General features: G+C 39.9%; 2 protein-coding genes across 5 annotated transcripts in view; one reads left to right on the forward strand and one right to left on the reverse strand.

Annotated features, from left to right (window-relative positions):
* The window catches only part of LOC129718020 (uncharacterized), a 62,660-nt gene that overhangs the window by 22,461 nt on the left and 20,030 nt on the right, over window positions 1-20,169 (reverse strand). The window lies entirely within an intron of this gene.
* LOC129717992 (probable cytochrome P450 304a1) lies at window positions 1,318-20,129 on the forward strand. Of its 2 annotated transcripts, none has more exons than XM_055668368.1 (4): window positions 1,318-1,519; window positions 18,311-18,608; window positions 18,669-18,952; window positions 19,006-20,129. In XM_055668368.1, the coding sequence occupies exons 1-4, from the start codon at window positions 1,414-1,416 to the stop codon at window positions 19,632-19,634; spliced, it is 1,317 nt and encodes a 438-aa protein (XP_055524343.1). In that variant the 5' UTR covers window positions 1,318-1,413; the 3' UTR covers window positions 19,635-20,129. The 2 variants fall into 2 exon arrangements, with proteins under 2 accessions (XP_055524343.1, XP_055524335.1); XM_055668360.1 differs by lacking the exon at window positions 1,318-1,519 and adding an exon at window positions 3,455-4,037.

Consider the following 20,169-nt stretch of genomic DNA (forward strand, 5'->3'; position numbering starts at 1 on the left):
AGTACACCCTAGGGATTATCGAAAAAATGCCCACGGACCATTATTTCATCTTTATGGACAGTCTCAGTTCCATTGAGGCTCTCCGATCGATGAAAGATGTTAAGCACTCTCCGTATTTCCTGGGGAAAATACGGGAACATCTGAGTGCTTTATCCGAAAAATCTACTCAGATTACCTTAGCGTGGGTCCCTTCTCACTGCTCGATACCGGGTAATGAGAAAGCGGACTTTTTGGCTAAGGTGGGCGCAGCAAACGGTGATATTTATGAAAGACCAATTGCCTTTAATGAATTTTTCGCATTTGTACGTCAGAATACGATCATCAGTTGGCAAAATTCTTGGACCAAGGGGGAACTGGGAAGGTGGTTACATTCCATAATCCCCAAGGTATCGACGAACCCGTGGTTCAAGGGGTTGGATGTAGGTCGGGATTTCATTTGCGTGATGTCCCGGCTTATGTCCAATCACTATAGATTTGACGCGCATCTCCGTCGTGTTGGGCTCGGGGAAAGTGGTATCTGTGCCTGTGGTGAAGGTTATCACGACATAGAGCACGTTGTTTGGTCATGCCCTGTACACCGTGACACCAGGTCTAAATTAATAGCTTCCCTGCAGGCCGAAGGTAGGCAGCCGGCTGTTCCTGTTCGTGATGTCTTGGCGAGCCGTGACCTATCCTACATGTCCCTTATATACGTTTTCCTGAAATCCATCCACGCCCCAGTTTAGTCCTATCCCCTTCCGCCTACATCCAACCAAACGACAAGAACACGTTAAGACCCCGGATCCGGAAACAGCAATCAGACCCGCACGATACTCTCAAGGGCCGATGGAAACAACCCAAAATGCCAGTCCGTTATATCTTGGCCCAGCAGCGGAACAAATTTAATATGCTGCTTACCTATGGCAATGAAAACCATCAAACAGCAAACCTGTGCTTTTAATGCAAAATATTCTAGCTTTAAGTTAGATTTAGTTTCAGCTCGTAGTCGGCAGCGAGGATAAAAAATTTGCTTTTAGTTATTAAGATACTTTAGAAAGTAAGCTACCAGATATAATTGGCGCCGTTAAACATTGAATTGTATTTGTGCCGTGTCAAATAAACTATAGATGAAGAAAAAAAAAACTTCATGGTTCGGCGGTGATAGACTGAGCGTAGCAACAGGCACCGTACGATGACGCGAATTGATACTGACAAAACAAAGGTTTTACCATAACGTCTCTCGTTCAAATGCAGCTTCCACTGGTGGTACTGGGAACGGGACAAATCTTGTTTACCTTACATGTTGTTATTACTGAAGTAGGTACTGCTTGCGAATATAGTCACTGTATTTATTAGCCTGGTAGAGTGAAAAATCATGAATGTGCGAACATTTCCAAACTAAAATCCCAAACTGGAGAATATTTCAGCTAGCACATGAGGAATAACTACTCTCGTAGTTGCAAAGTTGAAGTTCATAGAAAAGTTTATCAGCAGTGGATGAAAAACGTATGTTTATTTCGGTTTTACCAGGATGCTGAAGGTAAAATGAAAATGAATAGAATTTTGTGACATATTGTTGAAGTTCAATCTGGCTCTCATTTCAACAGTTCAAACTGGTTTGCGAAAGCCACTTCGCCAGACTAGTGAATACAATGACTATACTAGCGGGCTTTTCGTGTGATTTGAAAATTGTAAATCCGCTGCCAGCGGAGAGGGAGGATGCTTACCCCGGAAAGGGATGTTGAATAACAATTTCGCGGATACTAGAAGAGGAAGCGTAGAAAACAAAATCGCATTTCCAGTGTCAAATTGAAAAAAAAACGTAGGATGTTTAAACGAAATTAGTGCCAATTATGGTGATACATTTTTTGGCACATTTTGGCCCCTTTATCGGTCTGTAGCGCTGTAGCGAAAATACTTTCAATCATAAAATTTGTCTTTTTTGTATTTTTTTTTTTCCATTTTTAACAGCCCTAGTGAATGAGAGCCTTGATGTATCGCGTTTCATAGCTCGTGCTTCACAGAGTTGAAATGAAATCTGATCACAAACTGATACGTGCTAGAAAACATTGACACCAAGATCCAAATTGTCTATTGCAACCAGGGTACGGCGTGCCGTACTCCATTCTCTAGTCATCTTCAAATTATAATTGATTTGAAATTCTATGATTTCAAACGTTTTTTTTTTCAATTATTGTGCATTCTAGAAAACATTACTATATATTAAAAAAATGCAGGTAATCATTTCATTAGTTGGTGCGACTTTTAATATCTAATTAGTATATAGTATATAGCCTTGATGTTACATTCCGGATCGGAACTCGACCTTCTGTTTATTATACACAGACTTCGCAGCCAACTGTTAAGTGTACAGGGCAATTGCGGGGCTAGCGCTACGATCCTACTGACACTAACAGTCTCTCCCGAGTCGAGACTCGAACCTACGACGACTGGCTTGTTAGGCCAGCATCGTACTTTGAGACTAGCTGGGAGAGTAATATCTAATTAAATATATACACTAAAGTCGCTTTTCACGCGGGGGATACGTGCTGCGTAAAAAAAAACGCGTAAATTCCGGAATCCGCACATAAAAAACCGCGCAAATTCCGGAATTCGCGTAAAAAAACGCGTAAAAAGCTACCTTAGTGTATTAAATTTTGCGTAGCCGTAAATAGGTAAAAAAAATATACCAACAAAACCAGATTTCAACAAGTTCATATACGCAAACATGTTGGAATTTGTTTTTGTTGCTATACTTTTTTTTACAATGTAAAAATTATAAGTAAAAAAAATAGCAAATGTGAATTTTCTACATTAAAATGTGTACATTTTTTTTCCTTTTCGATAATTATTGACAGACAGTTATACTATAAATACCGATTGAACAAAGATTAGAAGAAAGATTTTCTAATTGTTTATCAAAACGTTTCCATTATCGGCTCTAATTAGTATTATCTTATCAACGTTACGTTCATCGCCATTACGTCAAGTGTCAATTTTTGATTGTCTATTTTAGTTTACTTCACACTTAGTGGGGAAAAGCTAACTTTGTCTCAATTGCAGAAGGTAAATAAAAAATATATTGAATAGCATATTATTCCATGGCATAAAAAATCCTAGCGTACCAACAAATGGTATGAAACGGATCCTGGACCAAAACCCATTTTCCGATAAAAAGTTTCGTGGAGATGCGCATCAGTGGATCCCTCGGATTCACTCGGGTAAACGTATCGGTGGTCTTGATGGGGTTGAAGGGGAGTATCTAAAGAGACATGATTTCCCAAAGGAGGCGTCAGGTGGAGTGAGGACTCAACGTTCGCTGTGTAGCGTTTACTATTGCAACAACAGTATAGCAGCAGCACTGCTTAGTAAGTCTGTATAACTTCGGTATATATTTTGCTGTGAGGATGGGAGAAGCAAACCATCAAAAAACAAAATGCAAACACAGAGCAGGCAGAATAAGAGTGTCAAAATGTTTGTGCTCATCATCAGTCGTGTGTTTGCGTTGCATGGAACTAGATGTGATCTGCGGGTTACGAAATTCAGTATTCCGTTGTATCGTGTTGCATTGGAGTACACCTCGCTACTGTGTGTAAGGGAAAAGGATAGACATAGTACACACCTACCGAACTAATTTAAATTGTTTGCGGTAAATCAGCAGTGCTCTATCTTTGTATCGAACTAGTCGCTTGTAGACGACGCCATGGTGTTGATAACCGAGGTGATAATCGCTCTGTCGATTGGACTTCTAATCTACCAAGCTTATCGATACTTGTTTGAGCGGCCTTCGTCTAACTTTCCTCCAGGGCCACCCCGGTTGCCCTTGCTCGGTAGTTATCCCTTCTTGTTGGCCTTGAACTACCGGCATCTAAATCAGGCAGCCGCCAAGTTATCCCAGTATTACGGAAGCAAGCTGATTGGTTTGTATCTGGGGCCAATGCCGGCGGTCATCGTGAATGATTACGATACGGTCAAGGAAGTTCTCGGTCGGTCGGATTTCGACGGACGACCGGATTTGTTTATGGCTAGACTGCGTGATGAGCGCTTCCAGCGGAGAGGTTTGTGTGTAACATTATATGTAAATAGATGTGTGTACATTGAGAGACAATACTGCTACTATATGTTTGTATAGCAAGATTGAACGCCATAAATTAAACAAGTACACCTATCAATCTTAATTGAAAACGTGCTCCCGAAAGTAAGACGTTTTCTGTGATATTTGATGGTGAACGTTTAAGAATGAGTTAGTCGTTTAGCTCTTAGAACAAATCTTGTCACGGATAACGCTGCATATCATCCGAATTTTCTCGTTTTTTATTAATAGAAGCGTAATCTATCCTTCCGAAAAAGATTTGTTGAATAGATTTTTTTAATCATACAATCATAATTGTACGGGTAGATTAGGCTTGTATTCATTGAAAACGTTAAATTGTGGTTTGTTTACATATGGCATATGGGCCGTTTTCACATGTTTGGCGAGATATATGCAAACTTTTGGATGCAGATTTTGTGTAAGCAGAATTCGTTGAAATTACGCGTTGTCGTTTTTTTCCTCGTTAGTTCGTGAAGAAATGCGATACTTGATTTTAAATTAGCATCTATTTCGATTTTATTATAGAAATTTGTCGGAGAACAAGTTTTGAAGTTTTGATAGAACTAACATAAATTCTGTACTGTGCTCATTTTCATTTTTGTTGTCCAAACTACGGTTTGCACAAAATAAAAACAAAAAAAAAACAAGTGAACAAATTCAAGAATATTGAAACTATAATAGTTGCTCAATAATTTTCCGGTTCTACGAACATCTCTATTAGCTCTCTCTGCAGTTTGAGCTCAAAAGGATAATACCAAACAGTCACTGAGCTCGTTCCTTTTTTTTCACCTGCACATTTCGAAATATTCGTAATTCAAACTAATTGACAAAAATGGTGTTCATAACGAAAAAGATGCTTGAAAATGGCTCAATCAGTCGCTTTGAAAAAAATCTCACAGTGACTGCTTTATTAACTTATCACAACATTGGTTTTACTATTTTATGTTGAAAATACAAACAACATATTGTTACTTAACAGCTATTGCGTCGTATGTTTCGCATGATATAACCTGTTTGCTGAATATAACGTGTAGGAATGTGAGGAAGAATAGATTCAAATATAACTGCGAAGTTCAAAATCCAACTCTCGACCAAGAACAACAACAAACTATTGTCGGTAAACTGGCTTAGCCGGTAGTCGGTTCGTGTTATATCATGGTCAAAGGTAATCAAATTGTTTTTTTTTTGACAGAGCTCGAGTGACACCAAACCGGTTTGTTGACTACAAACAAAACAAGTTAGCTTAGATGGATTTTTATAACTCGGTTTTTAAGCTATTAATTACTGAACTAACGGACGCATTATATGGTTAGCGTTATCAAAAGGAAAGCTGATAATTTATTTCGACACCAGACATTCGGCACTGAAAAACCATGCTTCTTCGTGCCGGTGTCTGTAAAACAGTTGGTTTTACCTTTCTCCTGGAAAAGTTTACCATTCGACATTTTCTGTATGCACAAGCACAATGCCAATGAGATGTATGTATAAACCTGGGAGGGAGAAACGAATACTACACTCAAAACAGAGAACACGCACATGCATCGTTTTCTGATAGCGTGTAACTATCTTTTTGCTGTAACACATGCATGACTCAAACGAAGTTTTTAGAAACATCAGGAATACTGAATGTGCAAATTTTACAGACTAATTTTCCGAGCCTGTGTTTTTTTTTCAATTTGCCGTTGTATGAAAGTTTCTTCAGAGTTTTGAGTTCGACCGTGATGAAGTGTGTTCGAAATTGTAACCAAAGCCTTAAATCCAAAGAAACGCAAGTTTAATAATCGCAGTACGCTAGCATGATTGTTTCTTTAAAGCTTATGAAATTTATTATTTTACGTAAAAACAAACCAAAATATTTTGTAAAACGACAATGAATACAAAAACTGTTCGCGAAGAATATATTTTCGAGCAACGCGATACCGTTCTGTTATAACAATACTCATTGCAAAAAAAATGCTTTTTTTTCCTTGGTTCAAATTGACAGTCAATGACAGCTCATTCTGGTTCATTTTGACACTCACACAGCTTCGTATCCGTTTCTCCTTCCCAGATATAAACGAAAAATTGACCTTCGAACATCGTTTAGCGAATGTTTCGTCTTCTCAAATAGAGTCCCTATGCCAAATTTCAGCTCGATCGGACATCGAGAACACGTGCCTCAAAGCGGTCAAAGATGAGAAGACGAAACTTTCGAGCCCTACCGCTAAACGATATTCGAAAAATCGATTTTGATTGACACATTTATCATAGACGGTTGGACCGATTTTCACAAATCTCTGTTTAAAATGAAAAGTCTATCGGTCTCGAAGGCTGTTATTGGAATTCTTCATAACACTGCACTGGTCACAACACAGCTTTTGTCCCATGACTTAAGCTGGAAAAATATAAAAGATTATAGCTGTGAATTTTTGTGCCCCCAGCAAGCGCGGAAGCGCGTCAAAAGACCGCAGAATAATTGCTCACTAGGCTCGTCGCTTCTACGTTTGCTTTTAGGAAAACTTCATTTTAATTCCTATTTGGCTGAGAGCAGCAAAAATTACAGGAATGGTTAAAAAGTTTTTTTTTTAATTTAAAAATAGTTTATTTGACACGGCACGACACAATTTATGTTTAACTGAGCCAAGTACATTTTTTTTTAATTCTAAATTAGCAGGGGAAAGAGGGAGGCACATTTTTTATACCTCGCGGCCGACTACGAGCTAGTGGGGATTTAAAGTGAGAGGAGGGGAGTTACAATTTTGATTTTAACTATATTGAGTTATACGATTTATTTATTTGTACATGGCTAAGCAGTGATGTTCTATTTGAGCTGTTTGGACTGAGGTGTCTGCGTGAACATAAAGATGCCGAGTCTTCGTTTGAGTGTCTCCAGCTTAGTGTATCATCTTCTTTCAGCGTGTAGCGGGAGTGGTAATCTAACAAATAGATAGAAGAGTTTCATATTTTAATACCAGTGTGTTTTATGAACACATATAGCTGTGTCATGTACTGGAGATCACCGCTTCCCAGAATGTCTCTAACGGGTACGTTCGGTTGTTTTCCTCGGGCCCGAAGGGAATCTATAAGCTCGGACCTAACACCACAGAATTCGGCACACGACCAAACAACATGCTCGATGTCATGGTAGCCATCGCCACAAACGCAGTGATTACTGTCTACAAGCCCTATACGAAAGAGATGCGTGTTTAACGTGTAGTGATTGGACATTAGTCTGGACATCACGCGAATGAAGTCTCGACCTACATCCAACCCCTTGAACCATGCTTTCGTCGATACCTTAGGAAAAATGGAATGTAGCCACCGTCCCAGTTCATCTGAGTTCCATGATAATTGCCAACTGTTGAGTGTTCTCTGACGCAAAATGCTATAAAATTCATCATAAGCAATTGGTCTTACATAAATATCGCCATCAATAGCACCCACCTTAGCTAAAGCGTCAGCCTTTTCATTGCCCGGAATGGAACAATGAGCTGAGGTAACCCGGTAATTTTTATCTGTTAAAGCACTTAAAAACCGCCGTCTTTTTCCCAGGAAATACGGGGTGTGCTTCACAGTCTTCATCGATCGCAGCGCCTCAATGGCACTGAGACTGTCTGTGAAGATGAAGTAGTGGTCTATGGGCAGGGTTTCGATGATCCCAAGAGAGTACTGAATAGCAGCAAGTTCTGCGACGTACACGGAAGCAGGAGCATCGAGTTTGTAGGAGGCGGTAAAATTATCGTGGAAAACACCGAAGCCAGTGGACCCATCTAGATTAGATCCGTCAGTATAAAACATTTTATCACAACTCACATGTTTAAACTTATTTGAAATTATCTTAGGGATCTCTTGTGGGCGCAGTTGATCCGGGATACCAATAATGTCTTCTTTCATGGTGGTGTCGAAGAATATAGCATTGTTAGAAGTATCTAAAGGTGCGACATTGAAGGGAACGTATGAAGAAGGGTTAATATCTTGAGCCATGTAATCAAAATATAAAGTCATAAATTTGGTTTGGGATTGAAGGTCGACCAACCTCTCGCAATTTTCAATTACTAATGTGTTCATGACCGTACATCGAATTAGTAACCGGTAAGAGGGATTCCAAAAACGATGTTTCAACGGAAGAATACCCGCTAGCACTTCAAGACTCATCGTATGGGTCGACTGCATGCAACCCAAGGCAATACGCAAACAACGATATTGTATTCTTTCTAGCTTCAAAATATGCGTGTTCGCAGCGGAGCGAAAGCAGAAACAACCGTACTCAAGAACTGACAATATCGTTGTTTGGTATAACCTTAGAAGATCTCCTGGGTGGGCACCCCACCAGGTTCCGGTAATCGTACGAAGAAAATTAATCCTCTGTTGGCATTTTCATGTCAGATACCTAATATGACAAGCCCAGGTGCATTTAGAGTCGAACTAGACCCCGAGATATTTAGCGACTAAAACCTGAAAGATCGTTTTACCCGTTAGTAGGAGCTGCAGCTGATCTGGGTTATGCTTCCTAGAAAAAACGACCAACTCAGTTTGCTCCGGAGAGAATTCGATACCCAGCTTAAGAGCCCATTCAGACAAATTGTCTAAGGTATCTTGCAATGGTCCTTGCAGATCGCTAGCCTCGCTACCAGTAATGGATACAACGCTATCGTCTGCAAGTTGCCTTAGCGTGCATGAATTTGCAAGACCATCATCGATGTCATTGACGTAAAAGTTATATAAGATAGGACTTAAACATGAGCCCTGGGGGAGGCCCATGTAACTAATTCGGGAAGTTGTCGAATCGCCATGTGAGAAATACATATGCTTTTCTGACAACAAATTGAGCAAAAAAATGTTCAAATTTGGTGAAAGTCCCTGCGAATGAAGTTTCGCGCTTAAATCTTCTACAGAGACAGAGTCAAAATCCCCCTTAATATCCAAGAACGCAGAAGCCATTTGCTCTTTTCGAGCAAAGCTCTTCATCTGCCTGCCTAGTGCCTCGTACTTTCGAAGTAGGTTGACAGTGCCGTACTCCCGGTAGTCCTTATACGCCGCGGACCTTCGCACGTACAGCTCAGAGCACTCTTTGTCCCACCATTTGTTGGGAGGGCACTGTCTAATCGTTACCCCGGGTATCGGTTTCGTCTGAGCTTGAGTCGCGGCGTCGATTATCAAGCCAGAAAGGAACGCGTATTCTTCCTCCGGAGGAAGTTCCTCGTGAGTCTCGATAGATTCCGCTATAATAGACTCATAACGCTTCCAATCAATATTACGTGTAAGGTCGTAGGAAATATTGATTGGGTTCGGGAGAGTTGAACCATTAGCAATTGATATAACGATTGGAAGATGATCACTACCGTGGGGATCGCTGATTACTTTCCACTGCCAATCTAACGCTAGTGATGTCGAGCAGAGGTATAGGTCAAGCACGCTTTCACGTGCTGGAGGATTAGGTACACGTGTCGCTTCCCCAGTATTCAAAAGTGTCATATTGAAGTCGTCGATCAAGTTACAGATTAAAGAAGATCGGTTGTCGTCGTACAGCGACCCCCATAGCGAACAGTGAGAGTTAAAATCTCCCAAAATCAAAAAAGGTGCGGGAAGCAATTCTGCTAGGAGGAGTTGCTTCTGTTCAATCCGCGCGGATGGGGGAATATATACCGAAACAAGGCAAAGGTCTTTTCCATTCATATTCGTTTGAATGGCAACAACTTCAATATTCGAGATCGAGGGGAGGTCGATTCTGAAAAAAGAATAGCACTTTTTGATCCCTAAAAGTACCCCTCCACCGTGTGAGTCTCGATCTCGACGAATGATGTTGAAATCGTGGAAATTAAGTTGGTCATTTGAATTGAAAAAAGTTTCACAGAGCGCGAACGCATCACAATTGTATGTGTTTATCAAATGTGAAAATAAATCGAATTTGGGGATGATACTTCTGCAGTTCCACTGTAACACAGTGACAAAATTCCTAACCTCTTTCGACGTATTAGTCATCGAAAGATACGATAGCTGAAATGAGGGGCCAAGTTGCTGAGAGTTGCTTCAAAAAGGTTTTCACTGTAGGGAGAAAGGCAAGAAGAATGTTTTGAAGGGGATCTGGTATGTTGAACGTTTAAAATACCCAGTCCACAATATCAGAAAATTTTATGAACCCTGTTTCTTTTTTATCTTCTGATCGAGAAATGGGTGCACGAGGGGTTTTTGGTGCCCCAGGAAGCGGTGGGTACTCCTGATTTGATTTGAAATTAAAACCAGGAGGTACTTGCTTCGGTTTTTCTTCACCGCTTCCTTTTTGCGTTGGCTTGTTGGTCATTCCGCTAGGGGTTATCTTACGACCTTTGCGAGAAAGATTAGGAGAGTTGATATTTCTCCTCTTCCTAGATCCTTCTGGCATGGCATAAGAACACCCTTCAACGGGATCGTCAGATGTACCCTCATCGGTTGGCAAAAAAGAAAAGATGTTTCCTGTCGAGGGTGGCTCAGCCGTCTTAAGCATTTCTGCAAAAGAGCCCTTTGATCGTTCCTTGAGGGAACGCTTGATTTTTTCCTCGCGCTGTTTGTACGCGGGACACGCCGAAAGGTCATGCCGAGCTCCCTCGCAGTAAAGACACTTTTCAGTATCCTCACTGCAAACGGACTCAGCATGATTGCCTCCGCACTTGCTGCAGCGTGCCTTGTTGCAGCAGTAGGTGGCTGTATGACCTAACTGCTTGCAGTTTTGGCAATGCATGACCCGCGGTACAAACAGGCGTACAGGCAGACGAACCCTGTCCAAAGCTATGTAGCTCGGCAGTGCGAATCCGGCGAATGTCACACGGAAGGAATCCGAAGGGAGGAATTTCTTCTTCCCTTCTTCGATGGATACTGAATGCAATTGCTTGACATCCAGTATCTTTACATTTTGAACCAGGGGGTTCTTGAAACAACCAACCCCGTGACGCAAAATGTCATCGACCGTGAGGTTTCCTTCGGTAACCACACCGTCGATCTCCACGTCCTTGGCAGGGATGTACACGCGGTACTCCCTTGTAAAGAGCTCGTAGCTAGCAATTTCGTTTGCTTGCTTCAAGCTACTCACGACAACTCGCAGTTTGTTAGGCCTCACCTTCGTAATCTCCGTTACGGCCGAAAACTGTTTTGCCAGGTCCTTGACGATTTGAATAATATTTAGAGGCTTCTTTATGGGCCTGAAGTAAACTACGAACGGACCTTTCGCGGCATCTGGGTAAGGTTTTACCCGTACTTCCGGTACCCTTGATACAGGGCTAGGTAAAGGGGAAGGCAGTGGGGAATTGATGGGGGAGATTTCAATCTCTTCCCCATTTGTTTCCACATCCAGGAATAGTTGCACCTGCATGTCGTCCATTTTGCGGGAGCGTTACGCTCTACCGCACACAAACGATAAATATTCGAATGTGGGGGGGGGGAGAATCAAGTAGTTGATAGTAAATTTTAAAAACAATTTTTCAAACTACAATGGATCAAAATAAAAAAAAGACAGCAATACTAATACTCATAACAATAGTAATAATAGTAATAATAATAATTATAATTATAATAATAATAACAAAAATAATAATAATATTAATAATAATAATATTGATAGTAATAATATTAATAATAATGATAAAAATTCTAAAGTGAATACTACACCGAACGTCTAAGTCACGACCTCACGGCTGATAGTAGGATCATTCGAGTGTCTCCGCAGAACAAACAATGACGATCCAGCTTCGTGTTGTGACACAGTGGCCGTATCTTACACGCGACCTTGTAGATGCCACTTGTAGTTGACTTCCACTCGCTCGATCGTATGGTCCGTGCTGCTAGCGGGGTAACAGCGGTGCGGGAGAATTATACTTGCTGATATATCAGCTGCGTATCAGTTCACTGGCGGGGTAGCCTGCCCCTACCAGTGTGCAGAAGATGTTTCTGCCGATATACTGCTATTGTTATCGCACAGCACAAGAACTAATCGAAAAAAAAACACCCGTACGATAACTCGTGTATTGTTATTTTGCGAATCAAACGGAGATAAACAATTTGCGTCTAATCGAGACGAAAGCAAAACAACGAATCAATGGTTAAAAAGTTATAATCTTTCACTTTTACAGTTTGAGCTTAAGCGCATTTTTTTCGTTTTTGTCGACCAGTTAATCAAATAGCACATTTTAATGATGAGAATTTTCACTTTTTTTTTAAGATTCAGACTTGAGAGATTTGGACTATTTCAGTTAAATTTCATTATTTATTTTTTCATATACGGGAAGGTCGTTTCTGTTTATTTATTAGTCAACATCAACAGACAACAAATGTCCCAATGATGGTTGAGTGTCTTAAACTAAAAACAGTTATGTTAGCTACAATACAATAAGTACAATACGATACAAACAACAAAAACTTCCTTATTCGTCAAGTTATAGTAAAAAACACAGAAAATCTACGGCGGATTGTGTATCTCGTGATAAATTAAAATCAAAAACAGAAGATAGGGTAGGGAACATATTCTAAGCAGCTTTAGGAACCGCCTGTGTATTGAGATGAAATACTCGAAATGTGTTGGGTGAAATTCAAACAGAAGAATATCAATCTGTTCTCTATCTTTTTCTCTGTCAGAACTTGTTTTCAGGCTGTAAAACTAAGTTAGCAAACTTTAACAATAATCAATTAGAGTTACCAATCCAGGGCCACAATTCCAATCACCCCGAACCCATTCTAAGGACTGTTCATTTTATCAAACGGACACTTTGTTTTGGTGATATCTTTATTATTTTTCAAGCAATTTCTAGACGGTTTTTTTGCAAAATGACGGTTTATTTCTCAACAAAAAGTATAAAATGTAAAACCTAACTAAGTTCATCTAACTATAAAACTGGTGAACTTTTCCTCGAACTCCACTCATAAGCCTCTTTACAGTTTCTGGCTTAACTTTTCGGCTTGCAGATGACCACATTTTCTTGAACTCATCAATTGACTGTGCTTCTCTACCATCCTTTCGAAGATACCGCTTGATAATTGCCCAATAGCGTTCAACCGGACGTAGCTCTGGACAGTTTGGTGGATTATTCTCCTTTTCGACGAATTTAATCGTATATTTCTTTAGCATTTCAAGAGTGGCAGCAGCGTAGTGGGCGGATGCAAGGTCTGGCCAGAACATTGGTGGGGTCTTGTGTTGACGATACAACGCAACAAGACGTTTTTGAATGCACTCCTTCCGATAATTCTCAGCGTTTATGGTTCCTATTGTGAAATAGGGCAAACTTTTTTTTCCGCAAGAACAAATAGCTTGCCATACCAGCACTTTCTTGCCAAACTTGTCCATTCTAATCGACCGTTTTACATCTGGTACTTCCCTGCCTACAATAGAATTGAAAAATTGTGGCCCCGGAAGTGTTGTTGTGTCCAGTTTACAGTAAGTTTCGTCATCCATTAAAATGCAACAGTTTCTTTGCTTTTTCAGTATCCTATCCAACCTCTGACATCGTTCCTTTGCCCGTTCATGCTGTTCCTTAGTCCGTTTCGGTGTCTTCTGTTTTTTGTAGGTTCTGATGTTATTCCTCCGTTTGATATTTTGAACCGTTCCTATGCTAACTCTGAGTTTTTGAGCAATTTTTCGCACAGAGTCACATTTATCGGACAGTAAAAGCTTCACACATTTCTGCTCGATTTGTGGATTAGCCGCACCTTTTCTGGTTCTGGATCTTGGCAAATCTTCAAGAGTATGGTGTTCTCCAAACTTTCTGATGATCTGGTACACAGCAGACTTAGACCTTTTCACAAGTTTTGCAATATTTCTACAGGATAGTCCCTCGGAACAGTACTTTTGAATAATCAAAAAACGAGTATCTTGATCGATTCGTGCCATTTTTCGAAACTTAACCGTTCTGACACCAAAACCACAACACCGGCACAATGTCAACAAACTCAACTACACGATAAAGGAAGATTCACCAAATTTGGGGTTAACGTTTAGTTTCTATCGTCTATTCAAAATGTCCGTTTTATAAAATGAACATTCCTTACGACCCTCCCAGCTGGTCTCGAGGTACGATGCTGGCCTAACAAGCCAGTTGTCGTAGGTTCGAGTCTCGGCTCGGGAGAGACTGTTAGTGTTAGTAGGATCGTAGCCTGGCCCCGCAATTGTCCTGTACACTTAACAGTTGGCTGCGAAGTATGTGTATAATAAACAGAAGGTCGAGTTCCGAATCGGAATGTAGCACCAAGGCTTTGCTTTTATATGTGCTACGTTCAAATGTTTGTATGTTTTCAAAAAAAAAAAAAAAAAAAGATATAAAAATCATGTTATCAAGATTTCACGCTAAAGTGCACTGTTGATATCTAACTTCGAGGTCAAGTGAATGAAACGAACAGACAGAGAAGTGTTATATTCATTGTGTTCATAATAAATTCGTTTCCTGTTACAGGAAATAAAGGTGCTGCGTGTGTCACCAAAACTAGTCGCTAGGTCATTGATGTCAATCTTTATTTATCCTAAATTAAGCCGATTGATAAATATTCAGCCGAGTGTATCTCCCGCTATCGCATGATCAAAGAAGGCGGTAAGAGTCATTATTAAAATTACGTATAAGCCTTCCGGCAAGCACATGGGTTGCGTTTGTTATTTTTTTATTGGTGCTCCTGAGAAAAAACAATGTTACACGTCGGAAGAACGTTTTTTGAATACGCGATTTCCGAATTTCTGATTAGGCATCGAGCAGATCCAGTAAACAGGGTGGCCACGCTTTTATCCGGGAATATTTCTCAATTTTCCCGGTGTTTTATTTTGTGAAAAAATATGAGGGAAACCTTTTTTCACAGGTTCATTTATGTCCTTGCAAAAACAGTGTTATAGAACTATTTCATCGCATTTAGCTGTTCATCAATTTTAGTAAGTTCTTTTATAGAATCCTACACAATTTTCGCCCATTTTATCTCCAAATCGTTGACGCGCTTTCTTGTTTTTTTTTCTGTTTTTTGTCGCTGGGAATCTGCCGTTGGGCTTCCAATAGCATTAAGGTGTCAATGGAATGTTTGGAAAAACCCAAATTGATCCACCTAGCGATGAGACCCAGCCTTTCTCATTCAAACATATTTGTTTAAATAGATTTACACGAACACTTCAACTTTCAGAAAAAATACACCTTGATAATATTAGCTGGATTTATTTATCACTTTAAATACCTAATAAATTTTTGGTAGCCAACACTGAAACTATATCGAACATTCAAAAAATAACATTCAAACACATTTCAACATACATTAGGCGGCATCCATAAATTACGTAACGCTAATAGGGGGAGGGGGTATCCTTGAGCGTTACGATTGGTTACACAGAGAAGGGGGGTAGGTGAGTTCAGCGTTACGTAACAAAAAATCTCTGGAGACTCTCTAAAAACGAACATTTTTTTCAAGCAAATCCCTCTACAGCGTTACGTAATTTTTATTGGGGGTAGGTGTTGGCGTTACGTTTCGTTACATATGAGGGGTGGGGGGTCCAAAGATTGGGCTTTTTGCGTTACGTAATCTATGAATGTCGCCTTAACACATGCAAATAACATGAAATAAATATGTTTCAAATATATGACGTGAATTTTTTTTTGATCGTGGTATAATCGATATGTCACTGTACTGATATTTAGGTTGGACTTGATTATATATAGACTCGATAAAATAAAATATAGACTTGATTATATTTCAGTCGATAAAATATTTTAGATTCGATTATTTATAGTAGGATTTTTTTTCTATTCCAGATATGACTTTCTTTTCACAACTTTTGAACCACGTGTTCAATCATAATAATTCGTCAGTTAACCCTTAACTTCATCTGATATCAGTATTGCTCAAATCGGTTGTGTAGTTTCTGAGATAATGGAGATTCGTGATTTTCACAAGCATCATACATTGGTTCTCTGTGTAATTACAGCTGATCTGGCAATAACGGAGTAGCAACCGCGGGCGGTCAATCATGCTCATGCTCATTCGTGATTTTCACATTTCAATGCATTAAAGACGAAGTTACAGTCCGATTACAGTAAAATTCAATAGCGTGTTATGAGGCAACTAGACCTTGACACCTTTGACCTTTGACACTAATTTTGTGGAAATCGGTTCTGCCATCTTTGAGAAAAGTGAGTGATTTTAACTAGGCTTCGGAATATGTTTATTTTCATAGCTGGAGTTCACATTTTCAAACATAACAGGCAAAGTAAAGGTCCGATAACAAAACAAATCAATAGGGTCTTATGGGGCAACTAGACCTTACATATGACACTGATTTTATGAAAATCGGTCCAGACATCTCTGAAAAACATGAGTGAGATTCAAAAGTCTCCAGTACACGTTTTCTTTTCATATCTTTTGAACCACATGTCCAATCTTTATAAAACCCAAAAATTAAATTTTAGGTAGCCCGTTCAAAAACCGATTTTGTTTAAATCGGTTGTGTAGTATCTAAGATAATCAGCGTTGCTAAACGAGCGAGAAGCATAACATAGCCACTCCTTTCTGCTTGAGAATGAGATGTGTGCTACGCTTCTCCAGTCGTTCGCACACACACCTTCGAGACACTCTTTATTATTCACGCACTTGCCAGAGCAGCAGCCAGCATACAACCGCTCGCAAATTCTCTTCTATCTTTTTACTCACGCCGAGTACGCGAGTACTCGAATAAGAGTACTTGACAAGGAGTGCTTGAAAAAATGTGCCCGAAAACGAAAATGCTTCGTTCACCGACTCACGCATGCGGTTTGTCAATCGCTGAACTGATGCCAAGTAGTTTTGTATCGTGCACCGACAGCCGAAAGTGGGGTGATAAATCGCATGCTTGAACGTGTAGGGTATCGGAATACCTACTCGCAGTGATGCCACATTTTTATCTGTATTTCGAATCTCAGGAAATCACCTCAGTGATATTTCAATCTGTATAAAAATCTGCATATTCACTGAACATATCCCTTAGAAGAAAAAATACGCAATATAGTTTGTTCATTGACTCATTTATGCACACGTTTACGCGTAACATATAAATATAATGAAAACTCCAACACGCTCAATAGCATTTGAGTTCATTTTCGATTTTCAACTAACTACATCGAAAAGTTTATTTCGCGACCTCATGAAAACCAAAAAAAATTTATAGTTCTGTACTATTTCTAGAAAATATGTAATTTGTATATACAGATATCTGTATGAAAAACACACAAAAAATCTGTGTAAGTACTGATAAATCTGTATATGTGGCATCCCTGCCTACTCGTCGAAATATTCTTTTTGCCACTCCGCTTCGTCGTGCCTTGTCACTCCGTATCGTCATAATGCGTCTTGACGGTCTTGACAATCACCTCCGCTGGTTGTGCTCGCCAGAAAGGGAGGTACACGCGAGTGGGAAAGTACACGAGCGAGAGTGTGTGCGAGAAAACTCGCAAGCAGCAACGCTCGGTAGTGTGAAATAAAAAAAAGTAAAAGAGAACGAGAAACAGTGCGACAGGAGTATCTCTAGTGTGAGATTTTGGTAGCGGCGAGAACGCCACTTGGAGTATCGCATGCTTTTTGCGAGCGAGTTTATCAACGCTGAAGATAATGAACTTTCGTGATTTTCACATTTTTATAAATAACATACAAACTAAACATCCGATTACAATAAAATTTAATAGGGTTTTATGGGGCAACTAGATCTTTCATTTTAGAATAATTTTATGGAAATCGGTCCAGCTATCTCTGAGAAAATCAAGTGACATTGAAAAGTTGCACATACATACACACACACATACAGAAAATGTTCAGCTCGTCGAACTGAGTCGAGTGATATATGCCATTCTTGCCAGATGTCTTGGAAATGCAGGGAAAGTCAAGATCTGTTGTTAGCTCAAAAAAAAAATTTTTTTTTTAAATCTTCAACACTTTACAATCAATTTACCAAATAGTACCACAATAAATAGTATTCGGTGGGTATCGAACATCTTCGGCCGGTTTTTGCATGAGTCTGCAACAGAAAACCTGCCGAAAGCGTCCTCGGAAGATCATTTAGAATATATTCGCAAAATGGCGTAAAATTAATTATGCTATCTTTGTGAATTATTGAATAATCATTTTTATCGTTCACAATTCTTCAATTGGACGAACCGGTTCTTATGTAATATATGACTCTGTATCCATTTTTTTATAAAAGTTGTTTGGTATCGAGTAACATTTTACGACATCATTTTTGCTGCTTGTACTTGATAGTGATCAAATAACTCATTCGCCTTTTGTCGCAAATTTTTCCCATAGGTATTTTCTTCACCGATGGCGATAGCTGGCGTGAGCAGCGGAAATTTTTCCTTAAAACGTTGCACCAGTACGGCTTTGGACGGCGTAGTCCGGAGTCCGAAGCGGACATCAACATCGGATTGGAGGAATTGATTGATATGCTGCGGAATGGAGCTAAGTACGAGCACGAAAAGGCTCTCATGGATGCGACAGGATTCGTAATCTGCCCGATGGTGTTTTTTGCCCTTTTTTCCAATGTGGTGCTTAAGATGTTAATCGGGGCCCGACTGGAGCGCGAAGATCAGGGTGTTTTGTTTGCGTGAGTATTAATTGTGTAGAAAGTTTTTTGTTGCGAATGATAGCAACGCTTGTTTTCCAGACTTGGTGAGAATGCTATTGGTTTTCATCGTAATGGCGACGATTATGGCATGTTGCTGAGCTACATTCCTTGGATTCGGCATCTGTTTCCGAAAACAACCAAGTATGAATTATTGAGGAAAGTTAATCAGAAGGCTAACGGAGTGATCCTAAGTCTGGCGCAAAAATGTGAGAAAAGTTATGAGGAAAATGACATTCGCTGCTTCATAGATGCATACATCAAGGAGATAAGAAACAATAAGAATAATGGCGTATCGACAGGACATGACGAGTTCGGGTTTGAATGTAAATTAGACATCGATTCATTGTAATTTTTGCTGACATTTTTTTTATTCTAGACGATCAACTGGTCATCGGATGCGCTGATTTTATGGTTCCACCACTATCTGCAATTCCAGTGAACATTAGTCTCATTATCGAACGTTTACTCGAGAATCCTGTAGTTGAGGCGAAGATGTATAACGAACTAATCGATATCGTTGGATCCAGCCGTCTTCCCACATTAGAAGATCGTTCAAGCCTTCCGTACTGCGAAGCAGTTATTCGTGAGGCACTCCGCATAGATACGTTAGTCCCTTCCGGTATTCCACACATGGCAACCAAAGATACCGAGTTATGCGGATATCTAATTCCAAAAGGAACGGTCGTCATGAACTCTTTCGACTATATCCATCAGCAAGAGGAAATTTTTAGCAACTCGAAAAGTTTTTTGCCGGAACGTTTTCTTAATGCAGATGGGAAGCTTGCTCTTGAACAAGATAAATCGTTGCCATTCGGCAACGGAAAACGTGTTTGCGCTGGTGAAGCGTTTGCTCGCAATGCTCTCTTTTTGGCAATTACTTCGCTGGTGCAAAACTTTACCTTCAAGCTTCCAGATGAACAAAGTAAACCTAATTTGAACGCTCGGCTGACTGGTGTAATACGTTCGCCAGCAGACTTCAGACTCAAGTTTACAAGTCGCCGTTAAGGTTGAAGACTAGGTTCTGTGGTTTGCTAAAACCTATGTGTACCGTATTTCTCCCTACCACTGGTATGGCACCTGGGTAGCAGTCAGTCTTACAGTGTTAGTAGTGTAATCACTTGACATGTTAACAAACTGGCGCAGCAATCAGAAACAAAAGTACTGCAGTGTGCAGCTCAGCTCAGCGTACAAGCGCATTTCTCGCTGAACATGTGAAAAGGGCCCATGTGCCATATGTAAACAAGCCAAATTTTCTCGTTTTTTGATCAATACAAGGGAAATCTGCTCTTACCAATAAGATTTATTGATAAAAGAATTTACTCTTAATCAAACAATCTTATTTGTACGAGTAGATTAAGCTTGTATTCATTGAAAAACGTGAAATTGTGGCTTGTTTACATATGGCACTTGGGCCCTTTTCACATGTTCAGCGAGATTTATCCTTACGAAGTTTATTAACCCCTCCACCGGAACGAAATATAGATTAAACTTTTCCATCAAGCTAGTCCGAAAACCTTTGTTTATTATGTGTCGAATGCAC

This window comes from Wyeomyia smithii, chromosome 1, assembly GCF_029784165.1.
Source record: "Wyeomyia smithii strain HCP4-BCI-WySm-NY-G18 chromosome 1, ASM2978416v1, whole genome shotgun sequence".
NCBI classification, from domain to species: Eukaryota; Metazoa; Arthropoda; class Insecta; order Diptera; family Culicidae; genus Wyeomyia; species Wyeomyia smithii.